General features: G+C 40.2%; 2 protein-coding genes across 2 annotated transcripts; one reads left to right on the top strand and one right to left on the bottom strand.

Annotated features, from left to right (window-relative positions):
* Window positions 1-523: 523 nt before the first annotated feature.
* Window positions 524-7,689, bottom strand: LOC119735142 (protein eyes shut-like; the record flags this gene model as incomplete). The annotated part of the gene is made up of 4 exons (XM_038208843.1): window positions 524-666; window positions 5,571-5,825; window positions 6,988-7,131; window positions 7,623-7,689. Coding segments are annotated over 4 exons (609 nt in total), but the record flags the coding sequence as incomplete, so codon positions are not given.
* Window positions 7,690-14,822: 7,133 nt separating this feature from the next.
* Window positions 14,823-16,109, top strand: LOC119735411. Its single transcript, XM_038209108.1, has 2 exons — window positions 14,823-14,997; window positions 15,132-16,109. The coding sequence occupies exons 1-2, from the start codon at window positions 14,928-14,930 to the stop codon at window positions 15,758-15,760; spliced, it is 699 nt and encodes a 232-aa protein (XP_038065036.1). The 5' UTR covers window positions 14,823-14,927; the 3' UTR covers window positions 15,761-16,109.
* The last annotated feature ends 6,000 nt before the right edge of the window (window positions 16,110-22,109 follow it).

Genomic DNA, 22,109 nt, shown 5'->3' with positions numbered 1-22,109 from the left:
GCCTCTTTTACGTTGGGTCGAGCGGGTCTCAGGTGGAATGTCCGTCTCCAGACCAGGTGTGGCTGTGACCGTTGACCTCAGTTTTAACAATGTCTCCCGTGTATACACAATGGGCAATGGCCGTTCATAAACTGTACTCGCAGGGAGCTCAGCTAGTTGAGTAGAAGCATGACGAATTACACCGATTAACAGTGCAGAGAATAAAAACTGGCGCACCAACATGTTCCTTGAGGTTAGTATAACACCTCACACACATCAAAAAGGGTAAAAACTTACGAAATACGGGTTAAAAACGTGACGAAAAGACTAAAAAGACGAGACAGAAAATGCACACGGGTGGTCGCCACGGAGCAGCGTCCTCTTCTATTTGCATACGTATCCCCCCAAAAATGGATATGCAAATGATCCAATACCAGTGTGAGAGAGCAGGTAGTGGTGGGAGCGTACTGCTCGACATCATGGGAACGGGGTTGAGGGAAACCTGTCTTCCATTGTCCCCTAGAACTATTCGTGACATGGCGACTCACCTTCTTCGGTACAAGAAAATCCCGGTGAGCACCAGTATCGCTACAATTATTATTACACTGCAAACCGCAGCGATAATGATGGCCGTCGGCAGCTGTTGGTTACCAGCGACGTCCTCAGGGCTACCAGGATTGTCGTCTCCTGAAAATAAATTGATTACATTGATTATTTGTTTCCCAAATAGATCGACACCATGTCTCATTCACAAAACCGAAATGCCTTTGTTGTCGTTGTTGTTGTTGTATTTATGACATTATTTACTATTGTCATTATTTTGATGATATGAAATCGATATCAGACTGTTCCATATGTAATAAGTATGGTGATGTCTAAAAACAAATAAAAAATCTTATCCACAGCGTTTATTGATTAACTATTTACATATTGTAAAACGCAAATGAAACGTTTCTTCTAAATAAATACGGTTCCCCCGAGGAAAAAACAACAACAACAACAACAACATATGGTCAAACATTGAGCCACTCAGAAGACCCATTAGGCTAGGTTATTGGAATAACGTGCAGGCCCAGATTACGCAATAGGCATAGTAGGCACTGTGCCTCGGGCCTACGGAAAAAAATGGGGGCCTATGAAAAATTTGGGGGCCAACGAAAACTTGGGGGAAGGCCTACGAAACTACCGCAGTGTGCCATAAAACACATAGGCCTACCCCCACACACACACGCGCAGAGAAAAGTGTTTACACAAGTTTTAGGGTCTCTCTCAGAGAGCTAGGACCTATACCAGTTTGGCCATGCTTGATTTGTACAGCCCCCCTCCCCCCCCCCCCCCCCAAAAAAGTGTGTTCTGGATCCATCCTTGTACCCCCACCCCAAATAGGCCTAATCTATAGCCACATATTTTTATAATGTTTTTTTTTTTAGACAGGGAGATTTTCCGGTTCTTATTACATGATTTTCCTAGTGTATCCAACTTCATGCGTTGATTACTCATAGCATGGTTTTGGGGGAAATTCCTCATTTTGCCACATTAGGTCACACATGTGCCCCCTCGAGATGAAAATGAGCTTGAAGCGCACACGAAAGCATTATGACTGCGTTTAAAAATGATCCCTCTCTTGTAATGCAAATGTGCCCCTCAAAAACACAAACACCCCTCGCGCATTAACAAGATTGTGAACCTTCTCGAGATGGAAAACTATCCCTCGAAAACACGAATGACCCCTCTCGCAATAAAACAAAATATGCCCCTCTCAAAATGGAAAACTGTCCCGCAAAGAAATAATAGTGCTCCTTTTATACGCTTTTAAAATGTAATGCAAACATTTTTAAAAGTGTATGTAGATGTTGGTTGTAAATTTTACTCTGGGTAACATGTATTCCTTGCAATGCAAACGAAAACAGTTTCACAATTTTCTCCTCTTTTACTGAAGGAATTTTTTATTCTGAGAAAATGCCTCTTTTTGGTGATGCCCTCAGTTATAAGAACGTTCTGCCGCCGCCGATTGGCGTTTTACATGTGCAGGTGTTAGTAAAAATTATACTCGCTTCTACACAATACGACCCCAATTTAGATCGTTCAGTCGGCAAAAGATTCATGGATTTGCTTTGTTTCATCTCAAAGGCCTTTTCGTGATCGTAGACTTGAGTCAGGCGTATGGCAACCCGGACTCGAAAAAAAAGACCATGCGAGTGGCAGGCTTGTTGGCTCCGTTCGCCGTCATTAGGGGTGTAATTCCCGGGTAGGGGGTGGGGTGGGGGTTATACCCCACACTTTTTGACCGCGGGGATGGGTTATTACTATACCTCATACATATTCATGATCGAGAGCCGAACGTTCACTGGTCAATTCACCATCACGTGCCAGATGTTATTCTTGCTGTTTACCAAACGCGCGCGCGAGGATTCACGCACATTGTAAATACGCATGTGTAGTAGACTGTCGCATGGGTTACCCGTGCGACAGTCTATTACGCATGCGCTTTACAGAGCAATCGAGGAACTGTCGCACGGGTGCACGGTTCGCGTAAATGTTAATTTACAGAGCTCAATGATGCTGTACTGGAGAAAATGTATAGACCGTGTAAAGATGTCTCCTGTACAAAAGAAAGTTGTACACATTGCAAACAACTGTATTTACAACTGTAGTAACTGTATTATATTGCAAACGAACCGAACTAGTAATTGAAGTTGAATCTTTTGGTGAGCTGTACAAGTTTCCCCAAATTTTGTTTAGGTGCATAATAATAAAACAAAATTCGGCAACTGAATATGTATGAGGTATAGTAAAACAAATATAACAAGGTTTGTTTCGGGTGGACAGTCGATATTAGCTCCCCTCGGTATTGGGAGTTGACAAACTAGTTCCCTCGGCTTCGCCTCAGGAACTAGTTTGTCAACTTCCAATACCTCGGGGAGCGAATATCGACTGTCCACCCTCAAACCATGTTATATTTGTATATTGAATTACCCCCACTTTTTTGTCGTGAGAAACTAAAATGTATTTAGTAGCAGAGAAAGTGGAGAAACAAAGTACAAAAGCTTTCAAAAATGTAAGCGCGAGTAAACATAAATGGTAAGAGCGTCCCAGTATAATTAGGTGTCCAGCCCCCCCCCCCCCGGATGAATTTTCCCAAGCTAGCTAAGGGAGCTGAATTAGAATCAGACAAACAAAATTCCCTCGTAAAAAAAATTGTAAATGGGTCAGTAGTTTGATATAAATATAATGAGGTGGAGGAAACTTGCTAGAAATTATCTCAATGATAGCGACATATCAGCGTCGGCCGAAAGACGCGCGACGCGAAACAATCATCGATGAGACAGAATAAGGACGAGCATGGTGAGGTTAATTGCTCGTAGTGACTCTGAATAGTCAACTGCTCGGTACATAAGAATGATTGTAGAAAAGAGTTACGTAACAGCATTCATGTGTATAGCACGATGCTGATGCATCTTTCGCGCAGCTATGAAACACAGAGTAAGTCTCCCACTGTGGAATTAAGGATTATGTTTTTAAACGCAAAGAGAAAAGCACCTACTGAAACAGCATAGTTGTTAAGCTGTCTGACAGCGGACCCAGGGTTAGGGGTTCGAAACCGCATGGTGTCATTTTTTTGGTTTTCGTTGACCGCAGTTCTGTCATTGAAGAGTATTTATTTCCCGTGGTCATTTACCAACAGCAGTTAGCTCGGTCGGTCGGTAAGCTGACTCACAAGTTGGGACTGTCTGGGAAGTCCAGGTTGGCATCTGCGTATAGGTACGGGGTTCTTTTGCTGACTCGGCAGCAAGGCTTAGGGTGCCACCTCGTTTCCTCCCTTTATGGTGCCTGACTTTCGAGTTACATGGATGGACAGGGAAGGAGGTGTGGTGGGCCGGGTACCGAGTCCCAGAAGAGTTCTATATGGAAGTCGGTAAGGGGCTCATTGAGTTAGGGTCATAAGTCCGACTCCTGAAGACTTGGCCATCGCCACATAACTTTTTGTTTTATTTTCTTTCTTTTCTATTGGAGAACAATTGCAAGAATGATTAATTTGTTATTTTGAGAGCTTGTATTTTAATCGTTCGAAATTAATTTTTAAAATTGTTCGAAAATACAAAATTCAATCCAGCTATAATGTTTTTATTTCATTGTCGCAAAACTGCATGTACATGCTCAGTACCTTTCAAGGGCGGATCCAGGGGGGGGGCCAAAGGGGGCCATGGCCCCCCCCCCAAAACGGAACCAATTTTTTTTTTTTTTTAATGTGACATCGCAATAAAGGCAGGCAATGAGTACACCACCATCTTTTCCTCCTAAAAAATTGGTTAAAGTGGTCAGAAATTGCCTCAGATCGCACCACAGAGCATCTAGAATCAAAAAATTTTCGGGGCCCTTAAGCGGGCCCCGAACCCCACGCCGTAATTTTTGAAACCCACTTTTTTTGGGGGGACCAAATTTTTTTTTGGCCCCCCCCAAAAATTGTGTTCTGGATCCGCCCTTGGTACCTTTGCGCATATCTTGTTCAGGCCTGTTCCCTGATCCCAGACATCAGCGCGGGGGGGGGGGGGGTGTCTTTAAATCCTATAGTGGATTATTTATATTTTCATATTTTTTTTATATGCACAGTTGTAGCAGTCAACCCCCGTATATGAAGCGACTTCGCGCTGCAGCTTGTGCCGACATGACAGAATGTACAATCTTTTGGCATGGGTTTCAGAACCGGATTTTAGCTTCGAGGAGTTTTGAGCAGCGATGTTTATTATTTACATTCTCCACTTTGTTCTTATTCTCTCTTCCTTTCCCCTTCCTTCTCCATTCTTCGGAACACTGATGCCTAGGGCCTACGAAATACTAAATCCAGGCCTGACTTGAAAGTTACTCTTAATGAACATGAACACATTTTATATTCTTCACCATAGGGCCTACTGAAAACATTAATTTTGCAATCTTGCATGATCTTATGAGTGGGTTTCTCAGAACGCAGTTGAGGCCCGTTTCGTTCAGAGTGGCTTTCCAGTGTCGCACCAATCCAAATGCTGTATGGACTTAAGGATGAATTAAATGTCTGCACGCGGAAGTACAACTTTCGACGCAGTCGAACTTTTCATATAATACATTTGCGTTGTTCAAGAAATTATCACTCCACGGAATGTATGGGTGGATTTTTTTGGTCAAAAGCGCGCAAGCCGGTGTCAGACTTTTAATCCACGGCGCGAGTTTTGAGGCTGTGGTCGTACCAGATAGATCTGAATCACTTTTATAATGATGTAATCACCCTTTGTTTACATGTGCGATTTCTTATGAGAGCGAGGCTGGGACAGAACTGCCAAACTCACATAAGACAGCGCACGTGTAAACAAAGCATGACGTCATTATGCTTCAGGTCAATAGACTAGGTGAAATTTGTTTTCTAAATTGGATATTGTGGTCACGTGATGCCAACGTTAGGCAAACGGTTCTCTTCTGCACTGCGTGTATATCTCTTGAAATATGGATGTTTAAAAGACTAGTGTTGACATAGGCCCATACTGTTTAATGTGGGCCAAATGGCATGCAAAATATGCCACGTCATAGACCACATGATCTATTTTAAAGGAGACGCTAACCTGGCAATGTTGATGATGAAGACAATGATGAAGATGGTGGTGATATCGACGATGTTGCTGGTGGTGATGGTGATGGTGGTGATGGGGATGAAGGAAACGACGATGACGACGATGGTGATGGGGACTGGAGAACAGGTACTTCACAGTGACTGCCGACGAATCGACCAGCATCGCACAGACACCCGTACCCATGCCTGTTGTATACGCACGTGCCGCCGTTGCCGCACGGGTTGGACATACACCAATTCATCTCCTCTACAAATAAACACAAAAATTGAAAGGAAATATGACAAAAGCTAATGACACTTTGTAATTGGATTCCCTCAACAGCGGATCCAGTGACGGGCAGGGAACAGGGGCCGTGCCCCCCTTCCCAAAGAATCATTTTGGTTTTTAAGTGAGGTCGCCAAAAAGGCAGCCCCTGCGTACACCACTTAATTCTTTGCTCAACAAAATGAGGGTAAAGTGGTCAGGAAAGTGGTGTTGTATACGCACGTGCCGCCATTGCCGCAAATGTCCTCTATAAATAAACACAACATTGAAAGGAAATATGACAAAAGCTAATAACACTTTGCGTTCACGCAAAGTGACTGTGTGTACAATTGTAATTGGACTCCCTCAACGGCGGATCCAGGGAGGGGGCGGGGAACAGGAGCCATGCCCCCCCCCCCCCCCCCCCAAACAAAAAATAATCATTTCTGTTTTTAAGTGAGGTCGCAAAAAAAAGGCTTAATTCTTTGTTCAACAAAATGAGGTTAAAGTGGTCAGAAATAAACATTGTCTCAGATCGCACAACAGAGAATCTGGAATCTAACAGAAATAACAAAAACAAAACAATTCCCGGCCCTTAAGCGGGCCCCGAACCCCACGCCGTAAATTGTTCGGAAATTTTTTTGGGGGAACAACAATAGTTGTTGGCCCCCAACAAATTGTGTTCTGGATCCGCTCTTGGATTCCCTTTTCCAAAGTACTATCGGCTTGTTAGTGAATTCCAGTTGTTAATTCTTGTAGAATAGAGCGTGTCATTTGAAACGGGAATGAAACTGAACAACCACAATTTAACGCTGTTACCAAAATGTTTTTGATTTAACAATTTGGTTTAACGAAATATCCACCCCCAAAATGACAGTTTTAAAATCGAAATCCCTATTTTTAATATAACTGCACTTCTTTAACACCGGAAGCAAAAAAGAGTGGGGGAAATATTCACAAAAAATATAAACTGTTCTAAATTGATAGATTTATATTTGAAATGACAGCAAGCCAGACAAAATAATTTCACAGGGTGTCTAGTACCATGCAGAACCGATCTTTAATGATTTGGTGGGTTACTTTTGGGATTAATGCAAATGATTCTAACTACCTTAAATGGCCTAATTGGCGATACTGATCATACTAAAGAGCGGAGATAACTCACCTGTTATGACCGGAGCCGTGCAGACGTGGCCGCATCCATTGGAACAGCATTTCAGCGGGGCTGGGCAGGACGAATCGTCCGTGCAATCCTCGACGCACAGCCCGACCCTGTCATCTGTGATATCAGGGCAGAAACCCAACCTCCCTGTTCAAAAGGATAAGAACATCGTGCTGTCATATTACTTGCACTATTCAAGTTTTCGAAGCGTGGGTTGGGGATGGGTGGGGGAGAGGTGGAGGAGGGGGGGGGGGGGTTAGTTCGAGGTTCAGACATTTACGTAGGCAGAGCAACGGTACAAACGTGGGATACACCGCAGCATAGTCTTTAGAGATTGTGACGAAATTTCAATGATTCAATCACAACATGTGGTCTAAGCTGTGGATTGGCTGATTTTTATGAAAGGTTTTGTCATACACCAACGAGTTACCGAAGAACAGATAGAAGGCGCCCGCTGAAAATTCAGAATCCCGAGGTCAAGACGCAGCTTTTTGCATAATTAATTGCCAAATCGGCTCGCTTATCATAGACCCTTGCTGTGCAAGAAAATATTCCATAGACCTTTTGCAGGGTGAATCAGGCGCTAAACGTTCAACAAAATTACGATATTCAAATTTGAAAAAAAAAAACACACTAACCTCCGCTGTTCTGCCTTTGCTCACAGCGTGGCCCGCTGTAACCGGCCGGGCACAGGCAGCCGTACCCCCCGTATTCGTTGTAGCATGTACCGCCATTGCTGCACGGGTTGGAAACACACTGGTCTGCATTCACTGGAATAACAGCAAGTAGTAAATTTATTATTGACTAATTACTTATTTTCGAAAAGCAAAACCCGTGCATACTTGCCTGTTGATAAACGTTCGTATTCGTTGAAGTCGAACGAATCGTCAGCTTGAAGAGGGGGAAAAGAATTTTAAACGAATTTACGACACGCGGAAACTTCACGATAGCGCAAAAGAAAGACACGTTGGTTTGATAACAGCAAGTAACGACGAGTATTATTCAAGACGCAATAGTTGACACGATGTTGTCAAGAAAAATGAGACGGGTGTCCAGTGCGTATATCTGTGAATTTTAAACGATTTGGCATATTTCTGCAGCGTCTATCGTTCGAAACCTATAGAACTGACTACAAACCTTCAAAAATGTGAACTTACAAGTTTCCCCTGCTGTAAGAATTACAGCAATCATCAGACAAATTGCCGCATCCATCTTGCGAACACAAGTTCTCCTTCTAAAAGTTCTTCTACAAAACCAAACCAAGAACGCTAAACTCAGTTCTTTTCTTGTTAACTGTTTGTAATATAACTGATCATGACATCGTCCAGTCCCAAACTGTACGCCAAGTACTGCCGAACACCAGTTGCACGCGATTACTATCAAAACAGACGATGCTTGACGCATACTTTATTTACGGCGGGTTTCTTTGTGTGGGTGCAGTGTACCGAATCGTTGCCTTGGGTTCGGTGACAAGTTTATGAATGACTAATACGTCATAGTAAGCGCCATTCATCGAGTTGCATGCCTTATAAGGTCATTCTGGAGCTCTGGGTCACTGTCCCATTCAAACTGGTTGCCATACCGATTTCGCTGTGACACACCTGTGAATATAGTTTGAATTTGTGTTGATCGGCTTTTTGATCAAAACTACGAGTCATGAATGAGTAGCCTAATTTCATTTCGATATTTTTATATATATTTTTTTATATATGTTATTATTATTCTTTATTGGAACAATTAAAGCAACGCACTCGTTTTCTAGTCGATAAAGCAAGAAACATCCGCTATATGGAATAACAATTCCGTTGAATGATTGGTTGTAAAGTAACAAAAAACGTTGGGAAAATAGTCCAACAACAAAAATATAGGTTTTCCCGGCTATTTTAAACTATTTTTATCATTAAAATTCATCAACTCTATCATTCGATTTCGTCCACGAAAAAATAATATCACACACTTTTAAGAAAACCAATTTAGTGATTTACCGTTCAATTTCAAAGCTTGGTCATCCTCTTTAGTCACCGGGGCGAGAATATTCGTCATTGCATGCAGGTCAAATTCGTCCAAGCTAATGCCGAATGGCAGGATTTGGAGATCCTACTCGTCTTATATAAATCAAATAGACGAATTGCATTTCTGAATAACAAGGTTCGACCTAGACGAGATGAAATCGAATAGTCCAGGACGAAAACGTGTGCTCATTGTTTGAATTTGCTTCAACTGAATTTGAAATTGTCTGACAAAAGAAAAAAATAAACATCGGAAGTGCACTAAATCGATATTGGTGGACACATTAAAATATTAGAAATTGTGAATTCGAATGATAAACGTTTGAAAATAGTTGGGAAAACCTATAATATAACCAAAAAATGCGGTATGTTTCGCCTTGAAAACTGCGATCCCAATTAAAGCAAACATACAAAGAACGAAAGCAACACACCGATTTGTCCGACGGTAACCCAAGAAATATCTGCTGTATCAAATTAAAGGTTCGTCCCATGAATGTTCGTAATATAGGCCCAGGAATCCTCAACCAAAAAAAAAAAAAATTGAGGCTAACCAAAACAATGTGCTGTAGATGTGTTGAGCACGAAATTACCATTCCTATCAAATCAACATGCATGGAACACAAACAACACTCGATTTCCGGACGATAAATTGTCAAGAAATAAAAAAAAAAAAAAAAAAAAAAAACTATGTAGTCCTGGTTTGTTTCTAGCGCGAAAAATAAAAGTCGATTTGAAGCCAAATACAATTTCCTTCAAAAGAGGGCGCGCTGCATAGAAAGTTGTCACCACGGTCAAACTTATTTTCTGCTTGACTGAAGTAAAACTTACTCGTTTTTTTGGATGATAAATCAAGAAAAACCTTTTGTATTGAATTATAATTTCGTCGAATGATGAAGCTATTTAGTGTAGCCAAGCTTGGTTTCAGTGAAGCTACGTTGTTGTTGTTTTTATTTATTGATTTTTTTTTTTACTTAGAACTTAGAATCAATTGAATGTTATCCAACACTGCAGTAAATCAACTTTCCTTGGGGTCAGTGTTACACAAGCATTACTGTTGAAGAATGGCGAAGGTCAAAGGGAAAGTTATAGCATGAGGGGGGGGGGTTGCAGTGACTGGTATAAAGATAAACAATCAGCTTGTTTTCTGAAAATACTATGTACATATATTGCCAATTGATTAGCTCCCTTTATTGAAAGCTCTAGGTAAGCACTCGGTTAGTCTTTGGTAAGCAGTGGTAAGCACCTAGTTATCCTGCAAGTGAGCCCCGTCGTTTTGAAAGACAGAACATGGAATAAAGCAAGCACGATCGGACGTATCTGGGAAGCTGCGGGCCAACGAATTCGTGTTCATGCATGATTCATGTGGATGTGCAATGTAATTCCTGGACGGAGTAGTGTTTTGATAAAAAAAAAAACAACAACAACCCTGACCCCATGAAGACCTTTAACCCCAGTTTGGTCATGTGACATGCTGAGGTTGGGCTACTGATAATTTTCACAAAGTTCGGTGAAAAATCTGTTAAAACATGTAGGGGCAACAGACAATGTCAACGTTTGTAACTATTAGCTAACGGACTAACGAAAGAACGCTCACCTTTTTTTGTGATCCGTGGACAGAACTTTAAAAGAGTGGTTGCGTTTAAAATTTCGAAACTTAAAAAGTACCACGGGCGGATCGGGGGGGGGGGGGGGGGGGGCCAAGGGGGCGAGCCCCCCAAAAACGAAACCAATTTTTTTTATTTTTTATATGACATCGCAATAAAGGCAGGCGATGAGTACACCACCATCTTTACCTCAAAAAAAAAACACATTGGTTAAGGTGGTCAGAAATTGCCTCAGATCGCACCAGAGAACATCTAGAATTCAAAACTTTTTCGGGGCCCCGAACCCCACCCCGTAATTTTTTGGACCCACTTTTTTGGGGGACCAACATTTTTTGTGCCCCCCCAAAAAATTGTGTTCTGGAACCGCCCTTGAAAAGTACATGAGTGATTTGAATGAGTCTTGTACTAAAGAATGCCTATGCATAGGACTTTCATATCCTGGATTTTGAAAGTGCTACATGCATACTTCACTGAAACAGAAGTCCCGACATTTGGGTTTCGCTTTTTTTTTGGACTCACCCTGTATACTCCGGTGTATAACTTGATGTACAGACCTACTTTTGATAATACAACAATGTAGGCAACCCGGCATGCAAAGGCAAAACTCAGAAATGCAGGACTTCTAATGGGAATTAATAATAATTCCCATTTGATAATTAGGTACCAATCATCTCAATCACACTTTGAAACTGCATGTTGTAAACTCTAATACGAAAAGTTAAAAATGCTGCCATCGTCGTTATCTGGCACATATTTCCATCGCAAAGTTGACTCTCCAATCGGCTACTGGTGGTTCGCAAAATCATGCGCTTCCGAAATCCTTCCAAGCGGTGGCGCGCTCTTCTTGAGCCATTCATGATGAAATCCAAAACAGCCCAAATGCTCTCACGGAGGATGTGTAATAAGTAACCCATGAATTAAATGGGATATCTTTGGTCAGTAGGGTCACTTTGGTCAGCACCTATATTTTAGTTACAAGTGAATATAAATATTTGTGAAACAACATTCGTCAGTAAATTTGATATAATTAGTTTCAGAAAATGCCACTGCAAAGTGTAATGCACTTGTGGATTTGAAGTGGATAATTATGTAATGTCAAATTACAAGAAGTCAAAGGTCAGAGGTCAAGGAACAACAAGGAATCACAATCAAAGAGGCACTCGGATTTTTTTTTAGAAATATAGGGTCAAATGTTCCTTTTTTCTATATTTCACCTGGAACGAAACAATTAAAAAAAATGTTGAAATGTTTTGTCCAGCGGTATTATTAGGGCTGGCCAACTTGCCCCAAAACGAAATTAATTTTTGTCACATCTGTTTTTGGGCCCCACCCCTTTGTTAAATACTATGTTTTGACACCAAACAACACCAAAGTGTAGAGTTTAGTCTAAATGTTTTAAATACAGGTTTTCCCGGCTATTTTAAACCGGTTATCATTCGAACTCACCGTTTCAAATATTCAAATTCGTCCATCACTATCAATTTAATGCACTTCCGTTTTGTCTTTTGTCAGACAATTTCAAATTCAGTTCAAGCAAATTCAAACAACGACCACACGTTTTCGTCCCGGAGTATTCGATTTTATCTCGCCTACGCCAAACCTTTTTTATTCAGTAATCAAATTCATCTAAATGATTTATATAAGACGAATTCAATCTCCGAGTGCTGCAACAGCTTAGACGAATTTGATCTGTAATGACGAATATTCTCGACCCGGTGACTATAAAGAGGGTGACCAAACTTAGAAATTGAATGGCAAATGACTAAATTGTTTTTTTTAAAGCCTGTGAGTTTTTTAGGACGAAAAAGAATGTTAGAGATGGTGACTTTGAATAACAAATGTTTCAAAATAGCTGGGAAACTTATATTGGGGGCAATCCAATTTACCAAGTTTGTTATAAAAGCAATAGTTAAATATGCCTAAAAATGATCGAGGTTACCCCATTCGACTGCAGTTTTATAACCCATGAATTCAAGAGTAAGTGTCCTTATATATTAACTTTCTCACTTTGGAAGAAATAAAATATTGATATCGACGGTGGCCAATATGACCCAGTGGCTGGGCATGTGTTTAGATGCATCTGGTGAGCTTAAAATGAACAAAGTCTGAAAGCTTAAGGTCAAAGATAAGGTACGATCCATTACCTGTGTGTTGTGAGCGCACTCAACTACGTAGTTGTTATTGATACACAAAGTTCAATGGGTTTAATATTTAACTATCAACGCATCATAATGACGATTCGTTGAATAGCAAGCGCCATTGTAACTCGCATCCGCCCGCTGCCTGCGGACGTTTTAAGCATAATGTGTACACTGTGAGCCGATTTCGCCATCTGATCGACAGCGTGACAATCAAATTTGAACTGTTACTTCATTATCTGGTGATATGTCTGAGCGTGCCCGTAGACTTGCTTAGCTGCACTCACACTAAACTAACACCGTGTAGAACCAAGCATGCCTGGCAAGAGACGTGGCCAGCGGGGAGGACCACGGGTAAGATACACATAGAGACACATAAATATCGTTTTTAATAGCAGAATTAGGTTTCTTACCTTCATTCAGAGAATGAAAGGGTACAAGCAGAATGTAGTAATACGTGTAGTAATATATGTCCAAAGAAAATAGCTAGACAACCCGATCAAGGCTTTATTAGCTAAGAATACACTGTTGCAACTTAACTGGAATTAATTTAGCGCAAATGACGTTTCAGCTCATGTTTTAAAAATAATCATGAGGTTTCATTTTTATTTAGAGAAAAACGGCAACTAGAAAAGGAAAGACTGCAACTGTCGAGTCGATGAATGACGAGCAAACAGTTGGTCCAACGATGCCTTGCAAGAGACCTAGATGTTGCAAGTGTAGGGGAATCAGGCAACAGGTAAGACAGATAATTACCCAAATATATGAATATATGAAAGAATGCCTAATAAGCTTTATCAAGCGTCAATGAAATAGATCCCTGAAATAAATCCTTTTTAGTTTTGACATACTATTACACAGTATGTCCCAAAAAGTGTCAGTCAGAGTGTTTTTAAAATAATAACACAAACATGAGGTCAATTGTAAAAAGCCTGCATGTTCTGAAAAAAAAAGGCTGATGTGGTTTTGGAGATGAATCATTTGCCCTTGAGCATTAAACTGAGGTCTTGTCATGATGGTTGATAAAGTAAGTAAATGATTCAAATTCCAACCGAAGCACTTTTTATATCATGCAGGATTTTACACAGCTTACATTACACAGCACTGAAATTGATTAAGGCAACGAATTTGGTCACAGGGTCCAAATATGTTGTTGTGATCAATTGATAATTACGAAGTGTTGCGTGATTAAAACTAAATGAAACAAAGGGGTTGAAGCCAAGGCGTACAGGAGTATCTGCACAACCAAACATTTTCAAAATTTACCTCGTGGTTTTGTAGTTATTTGAAAAATGGTCAGACGGTCACTTTTTTGAAACTTCATGTAAAACATATCAAGTATGTCGTCATTTTCATGTCGGTGCACATTTCAACAAAGTCAAGTCAAGCCGAGTAACAATGGTCCCATAGCTTGCTTGGACAGAAGTATGTTCATGTGCCTCTTCTACACATCCGGCAGCATTCAACCCTATTATTGGCGTCAGTATCAACTCAATCAGTGGGTCAGTCAGGGCGTCAGTGAGTGAGACAGGTGCAAAGATGACTCAAGGATGACTTCTCTTGGACCGGTAAATGAAAGTCGTGTCGCAACCCGGGGCTAACAAGAAAGCAGCAGTGTTGCAGCATTCGGAACAAGAAATACACCAGAATACACCAGAACGTTCGATAACTCTGTCCTGTGCATCATGCAGTTTCTGCCAGATTTCATTGCAGGAAAAAATGGTGTTGCAGTCCTTCAGTAATTCAAACGAACCACAATCGATAAGCTTGATATAAGCCCAGAGCATTACAGCGAAGCCTCACTGGGTGACACTGCAAATGATTTTTTTTCAAAAAGTAAGTGGATATTTTGTTTCAGGCAGAAAAGACAACTGAAGTAGCAGGGAGTTCAGGTCAAGAGGCGATCAGAGGGGAACCAACAACGGGTCCTATCAAGCCGATCTTTGGACGTGGCAAGCGAGTAAGTTGGAGAAATACACCTGCTTCTGTGTGAATATTCGATTCGAATTTTGAAATGTGGAACATCCCCCGATTAGTCCTTTTGAACGACATTGCTGTGTCATTGACTCGCATTGCAGGTTAGCAGTGGAAGAGGCCATTGGGAGCTGTTTCGTGAGATTAAATTTGAGGGCTGTGCACACAGCTGTTATCTTGCCATCGCTGCACGTGATGATGAGATCGCTGTGGCTGACATGTATGGAAACCGAGTTGTTATCTTCAGCATCGATGGTAAACAGAAAAGTACAATACAGCTTCAAAAATGTGAGTATGCCTGCAAATAATTCTGCCCACGGTCAATGTTTTGGCCTAGTTCAGATAATGATTCTTTGAAGATTGACTAGCAGGCCTCCTTGATTTCAATAACTGTATTTTTTGTGTATCTTTAATCCCCATAGGTCCACGTGGAATTGCAGTTGAACCCATTCACAATCGCTTCGTGGTTATTGAGACTTACGATCCAAAGGTGAAGGTGTTCAACAGCGACAACTCGCTGGCATACGAGTTCCCAACGGTGCCAGCAGATGAGGTCGGTAAGCCCCACTCTCCCAGGACCAGGGGTGTAGCGGTCAAGAAGGATGGTACAATCCTTGTTACTTATGACCAAGGATGGGTGTATACTGAACACAAACCTAGTAATGGTGAGCTTCTACGTACCGTACCAGTAAAACTTTGCCCTGCCCAGCTGGCTGTTGACAACAAGGATCGAGTTATAATCAGTAATTACGGAGCTAGACCATTCGTGGCCGTTACTGATGGTAATAGTTATACACTCTTCACAATCGAACCAACCATCCTCGGAAAACCAGCAAAGTACTGCCTAGATGTATACGCTGATAGCTCCGGTATATATGTTACAATGCTGGGGCCCCGTTACAAAGGTCATATTCACCACTATGACCTAGATGGCAGGTTTCTTGACTGCCTCGTTCGGGGTTTGCATAACCCATTAGGAATTACATTCACGCCAGATGGGCAGCTGGCAGTGGCTGACGAAGTATCAGTTAAGATGTTTCACAAGGTGTAATGCGACATTGTACATGTAAACATTTGAATACAATAGGTGAATGGCAAAAGCGGGTCATCGAAACAAAAAACAATTTGGCGTATGAGTATTGCGAGACACCCAAAAAGGAATTAACTTAGAACTCTTGGCAATAGATTTCAAATGAAGCTACATTATGGTAAATTGAAATACATGTTGTAATTCCAAATGTACACTGCGATAGCCCAGGCCTGCCTTCATCACACCTCAAAGTTCAGCTTACAAGCCTTTTTCTCCCTCCAAAGTCAAGACCACTTTCTCCAAGCTGTTTACTAAACTACACCTCCCACAATCACTGTTAGCACTCACAGTTATTGCAGAGGAGGGGCGACTTGGGTTTTGTAATTTGGCCTTCCTTGTGAAATAGTTAAAATGATGGGGGACTGGAAATCTGAGGCATTCCAAGCCTGTATTACCCTATTACCTGAGCAAAGGTTAACATTTAGAAAAAAGTTTTCAAGGCTTTGCCAATCAATTGATATATGTTTTTAAAATAATACTGATGTACCTGATAATACAATTACTGTAACTAATCGTTCTACCAGTAAGTAACTATTCAAATCAAGTTGTTTTGGTATATATTTTTTAGAGGATTCTCTTATTTTTTTTCTAGTTAGAATGTAGACTCTTTGTAGGCCTATGTGGTTTGGCCTTATAGAATTGTTCAATTCAATTTGGTCCGGCCTAAAAGCCTTAGAGTAAATGGTTCTCCATCAATGTACCCAAACCAGCTTGGCTTTTTGTCTCCTTATTTTATGTGGTTCATTAAAAATACACATGTACGGCAAAAGCGTAGCAAGGTCATTCTTAATAGGGGTATTCATTTCTTGAAAAAGGCACTCTTACATTCGTGCTGAAATGTAGACAGGTTGTTTGGACACTTGGCCTCCGTATAATAAAATAGGGGGGGGGGGCGGACTGGAACCATCTTTCAATGACGGCGCTGTTCAAAGCGGACAATCATACACACTATCGGACAATATATGATGTCTTTCAGGGAGGCAAACGCGCAAAATTTCCCAAAAGGCACTTGTTAGATCTCACACCCTCCCGATGACGGACAGAGCACATTTTGCGAAACGGGGAGTTCTACACTCAATAACCGATTCTTTTCAGTACCACACTTCATCAAAAAAGAGATTACTCTCCAAAATGGTGTTACCTGCAGTCTTTCTACTTTATCTCATCCGCCATGCAAAGCTTCAAGTCATATCGTTACAGCGTCTAGTTGTAAATAAAGGCAGTGTTTAACAATAAAAAAGGGCAATCTTTAAAAATATTGGAGGGGCGGGGTACACTTGCGAATAAAGGGGCACTCGAATGAAAAAGGGCAGTTGCTGGCTACGCCACTGTAAGGTCTCCATATGTATACCTTTTAAGGATGGTTTTGATCACCCCTTTATAACGGTATGTAAATCAATTGATAATTCGTTATTGTCGTCTTTTAAAATGAGGAACTGGTCACTCACCGTGCAGAGCTATGGAGACAGGAATTCTACATAGTGACTATGGTATTCAAATAAATGGGAAAATCATTATAGACATACGCGTGGTTGCTATCATTCATTATGACCCCGTCTTAGAAGTTGAGGACGCTAATATGTAGGATCAGAAATCATACACAAGAGGTGGTAGAATATACGCGTCTTATACGCGTATACGCGTCTTATACGCATTCTATACGCGTCTATCGTTGACATTCCAGACCTGATGGATACTAGGGAGCAACCTGAATACAAACTATACACACTATTACCAATTTGGACCATGTCAAAAGCAACACTGTCTTGTTTAGAGAAAATGATGATTTTTTATTGCGTCAAAAAAAACAAAAACAAGAGAGGACGCAGTATACTGACCGCACTTTATAAATTGTCAACGATAATGATGAACTAGAGATTGTGGTTGTAACAGAACAACCACGGAGTGAGTTGTTCCCAACATGTTTTTGAATGTCTAATGGACATACCAAATGATTAACATGTAAAGATTGTTTTCAAGAAGTTTGCAGTTATTAAAATTGAAATTAAATCTTTAATCGGTGCACTTGCGAAACACCCATTAGTAAGGGTCACATGACCTTGACATTTCAGGCGGTGCATTTTCAGTCCATAGGAGTAAATGTGCAAAGAACTGGAATCATAACTTATTGTATTGTAGAGATTTGGTGGTCACAATATTGCCTCATTAAATATTCATAACCTCATAACATGAGAACTGTACAGTAGACTGCACAGTAATAATAATGCAACGTATTAATCTTTGAATGTTGGTTCTTACTATTATAAGTTATCAACCCGATCAGATTTATAATGCGAAACTCAGAAATGTAGGACATCTAACGGGAATAACGGGAATTAACATGTAATAATAATAATTCCTCTCATAATTAGGTACCAATCATTCCAATGACAGTGTAAACCACATGCTGTAAACTCTAATCGGAAAGAAAACAAATGCTGTTGACTCTCCGATCGGCTGCTGGTTTGCAAAACTACGCGCTTCTGAATCCTGCCAAGCGGTGACGCTCTTCTTTGGTAATTTACAACGACATTTTATAACCCAAAACAGCCCAAATGTTCTTACGCAGAATGTGAAATGAGTCAGTTTTATCCCTGAACTCAACCCAGAAATTTTGGGGGTTCATAACCTCAAGAGTAAGTCCCAGGGCTTCAGTTTCCATAAACTCTCTCACTTTGAAGGAAATATAATTTGATATCGTGGCCAATATGACCCAGTTACTGGGCCACAACCGTACGCACGTAGATGCATCTGGTGAGCTTAATTGAACAATGTCTGTAAAGGTTAAGGTCAATGATACGGTTCATAACCTGTGCGATGTGAATGCAGTCAACTAGTTTTTATTAATGGGTTTAATATTTAACTATGGACGCATCATATGACGATTCGTTGAATAGCAAGCGCCACTTTAACTCGCATCCGCCCGCTGCCTGCAGACGTTTTAAGCATAATGTGTACATTGTTAGCCGATTTCGCCATCTGATCGACAGCGTGACATCAAATTTTAACTGTTACTTCATTATCTGGTGATATGGCTGAGCGTGCCTGTAGACTTGCTTAGCTGCACTCACACGAATAGGAGATAAACTAACACCGTGTAGAATTAAGCATGCCTGGCAAATGACGTGCAAGCGGGGAGGATCACGGGTAAGATACAAAAAGAAACACATAACGTTTTAATAGCAGAATTACGTTTCCTACCTTCATTTAAAGAAAGATAGGGTACAAGAAAAATGTGGTAATGTGGCTCAAAAGAAAATATCGAGAATAGCTGATCTTTAATAAGGGAATAAATGTGTGCTTCAAAAGTTTTAATCACCCCGTCTAAAGACCGCTTGGAGTCTGGGTCCTGATAATTACCCAAGCGGAAGGCGAGGGTAATTATCAGCACCCAGACTCCAAGCGGTCTTACACAGAGTGATTAATGCCGACCAAGAACATTTGTATTCCAAATCATAAGTACCTTTTCGGTCAAAAAAAACCTGTTTTTTTTTCTCTAGCTAAACAATGCAGTGTCCAGCTTGCAAGTAAGATGTAAACAACTCCTTTTATGGAGATTGGCGAGCGCGTCTTGCGTCGCGTGTACTGCGTGATGTCGCGCAGAATGCACCTGGGGCGTTGCTTTGTGAATTTAGGACTATACAAATACAGCATGGTCACGTATGTTCACGGCCCATAAGAATGGTCATTATGCACGCGCATGCGCACGGCAATAAATTGCAGACGATGACGGTTTTCCCCGCTAGCAGACGACGCACTGCGGTTAAGTTTGACGAACGAAAAATGACACTTTTATCGAAGACGAGAACAATCCAGTCAGTTACATTGGTTGAAAGAAAGAAAACACAATTAATTTCAAAGTTTAAGGGGATTTGTAAAGGATATGATAACTTTAAGTAATAATAAAGTGGAATTTTAGGAAGCTTTCCGACGATTTGGAAATGGAATCCACCAATTTACCTCTTCAACTTCCGTCAATTTTTTTTATTTCGAAATCATTTTTGATTGAAAAAATCAAACGTTCTACCACTCCTCGATAACACAGAAATATTTTCATATACATCTTACTCGAATGCATATGCAATTTCAAGAAAAAAACCGTACTTCAAATCACTGCTCTTTTCGTCGTCCTGAATGACCGTTCGACTCGCTATTTGACAAAAAAAGTTCTATTCTAGATATCGAATACTCGTGAGCATGGTCGAAAACTTACTGGCATTGTGCTTTCGGTCTATACTTTAGTGCGAAACATTTTTTTTTTCGCATGGAGACAAATGGGCTAACGGGGAAAATAAGTGAATGACAACAGCACAGACATACAGCACAGATTTAGCATTTACCATTCGCCCACCAGTTTTTACTTTTTATTACTTTATTTATAGAGAAGTGCGAATACTTTTATTGTGTTATTGCTCATTTGATGACAATGTATTGTAATGCAATGTTTGATACCAACGTTTTGATATATCCGGACTGTTTTTGAAAATGAGTTTCCTGCTTTTTCAAATTTGGGTTTATAGGCTAATCCTAAACAGTATTGAGCTCATAATCAAACCTTACACTGTGGCTTCAAAGCACTCATTTGTATTGATGGTGATGTGTTTCACCCTGATTCGATACCATTTGAGTAACACATATAAAGTTTCGTTCACTTCAAAATCTAATAAAATGAAAACCTTCACCGCTTCCAATATAGTAGTTAAATTATACCGTAATATTGTATTCAAGAATATTTGCTTTTGTAATGATACGTCTATCAATGCTTAATATGTTATATAATTTCTAATTTCAAGACTACAATCGCTTCACATTACTGAAAAAGTCCGCTTACAACTGCGATAAAAAAAATGAAAACCTTTACCATTTAAATCAAGTTATACATTAACACTTAGCTAATATAATGTTAATTATACCTGTGTACATTCACCATATTCAATTATTAAATCCAAAGTAGGTAAATTAGAAAACTTTCTTTTTGTATTTTTTTTTGAAAGCCAAGTGAATTGTAATTATTTATGCAAATAATACGACACGTTTAACCCGTTACCACCTTCCTAACGCTGTCTCACATTAAATCAATTCCTTGATGGATCATAAACCATAGAATGCTCGGGCAGTTTGGGCGTTACAGAAAAAAAACCACCAAAAAACAACAACAAAAAACAACCCAAAAAGAAAAAAAAAAACGTGTGTTGCGAATCAGAAAGTACAGGGCGAGTAAAACAAAATTGCAAAAATGGAAAGGAGTCATCTTTTATTCAAAACCAAGTAGAAGTTTTGAACTTGTTAAACCTTGTAATAATGACATATTCGTTAGTAACATTGTGTGAACAAAAATGAAGTCAATCCCATTTACCGTGTTTGTTTTGGTGAACCTTTAGTAACTTTGGTACCCAATTTACATTTTGTCTACTAGGCTTCACAATTAAGAGCGGAAAACGATACAGTAAAGACATTAAACTGACTGAACCTTATAGCTCAAGATTTATTTTTTTATGTTTTCCCTTCACGTTATTCACAGTATCTGTGGACTATACTATAGTGAATGTGTCCTTCATTGTTCACACAACTGCAGCTCTGCCCTCTACTTAGCAACCGTGCAAGGCAATGCATGTCTCAGCGCTAGACTTCATGGAAAGAACGGCCCCGGGGACACATTTGTTGCTGTTTCAGAAGCCTCGTGGACAAGAACGTAAATTGGGTACCGTAGTAGAAAGGTTCACTAAAGTCAAACGGTGAATACGATTAACTTCATTTGTTTTCACTCAAAATTACTAATTAATATGTCATTCTAAAAAAATGTTTAAACATTTCAAAACTCCAACTTGGTTTTGAAAAAAAAAATATGGCTTCTTTCCATTATTGCAGTGTGTTTACTCACCCTGTATATGATCAAAATCATGACATCATAATATGAGCACTGGACCCTTTACAGTTCATTATCTTGTTTGCACGCCTGTACAATTAAAACGCTAAAACCAAAATGAATTTACTCCTATTTCTGTAAAATAAAATACAATAAAACAGACGTTTAGTGCCGTAAATGTTTTTGTCTGAATCTTCTTAAATTCAAAAATAGCTTGGATGAATCACATTTGAAAAGGCTCTTACATTTAATAAGAATGCTATAATAATTACACCAAACTATATACAATGAAACCGTGCTAGAGAAACCCACGGTTACACAATACGATTTGTAATAAAATGTAACACTATGATTTGAATAAAGAGTTCGAACTATGATGACATTACGGACCATTCGTATAATGTTAGCAACTTTCTGAAAAAAGGGAAACGGGCCTACTTGAGG

This window comes from Patiria miniata, unplaced genomic scaffold, assembly GCF_015706575.1.
Source record: "Patiria miniata isolate m_02_andy unplaced genomic scaffold, ASM1570657v1 HiC_scaffold_29, whole genome shotgun sequence".
NCBI lineage: Eukaryota > Metazoa > Echinodermata > Asteroidea > Valvatida > Asterinidae > Patiria > Patiria miniata.
The sequence above is the reverse complement of the archived record's forward strand: the minus strand, read 5'-3'. Positions and strand labels throughout refer to the sequence as shown.

What these genes read in the sequence shown, in the direction of transcription:
- LOC119735411 (XM_038209108.1), top strand. Translation starts at nt 14,928, where the DNA reads ATGTATGGAAACCGAGTTGTTATCTTCAGCATCGATGGTAAACAGAAA. An exon ending in TACAATACAGCTTCAAAAAT is followed by an intron (nt 14,998 to 15,131) that starts GTGAGTATGCCT and finishes TAATCCCCATAG; the next exon opens with GTCCACGTGGAATTGCAGTT.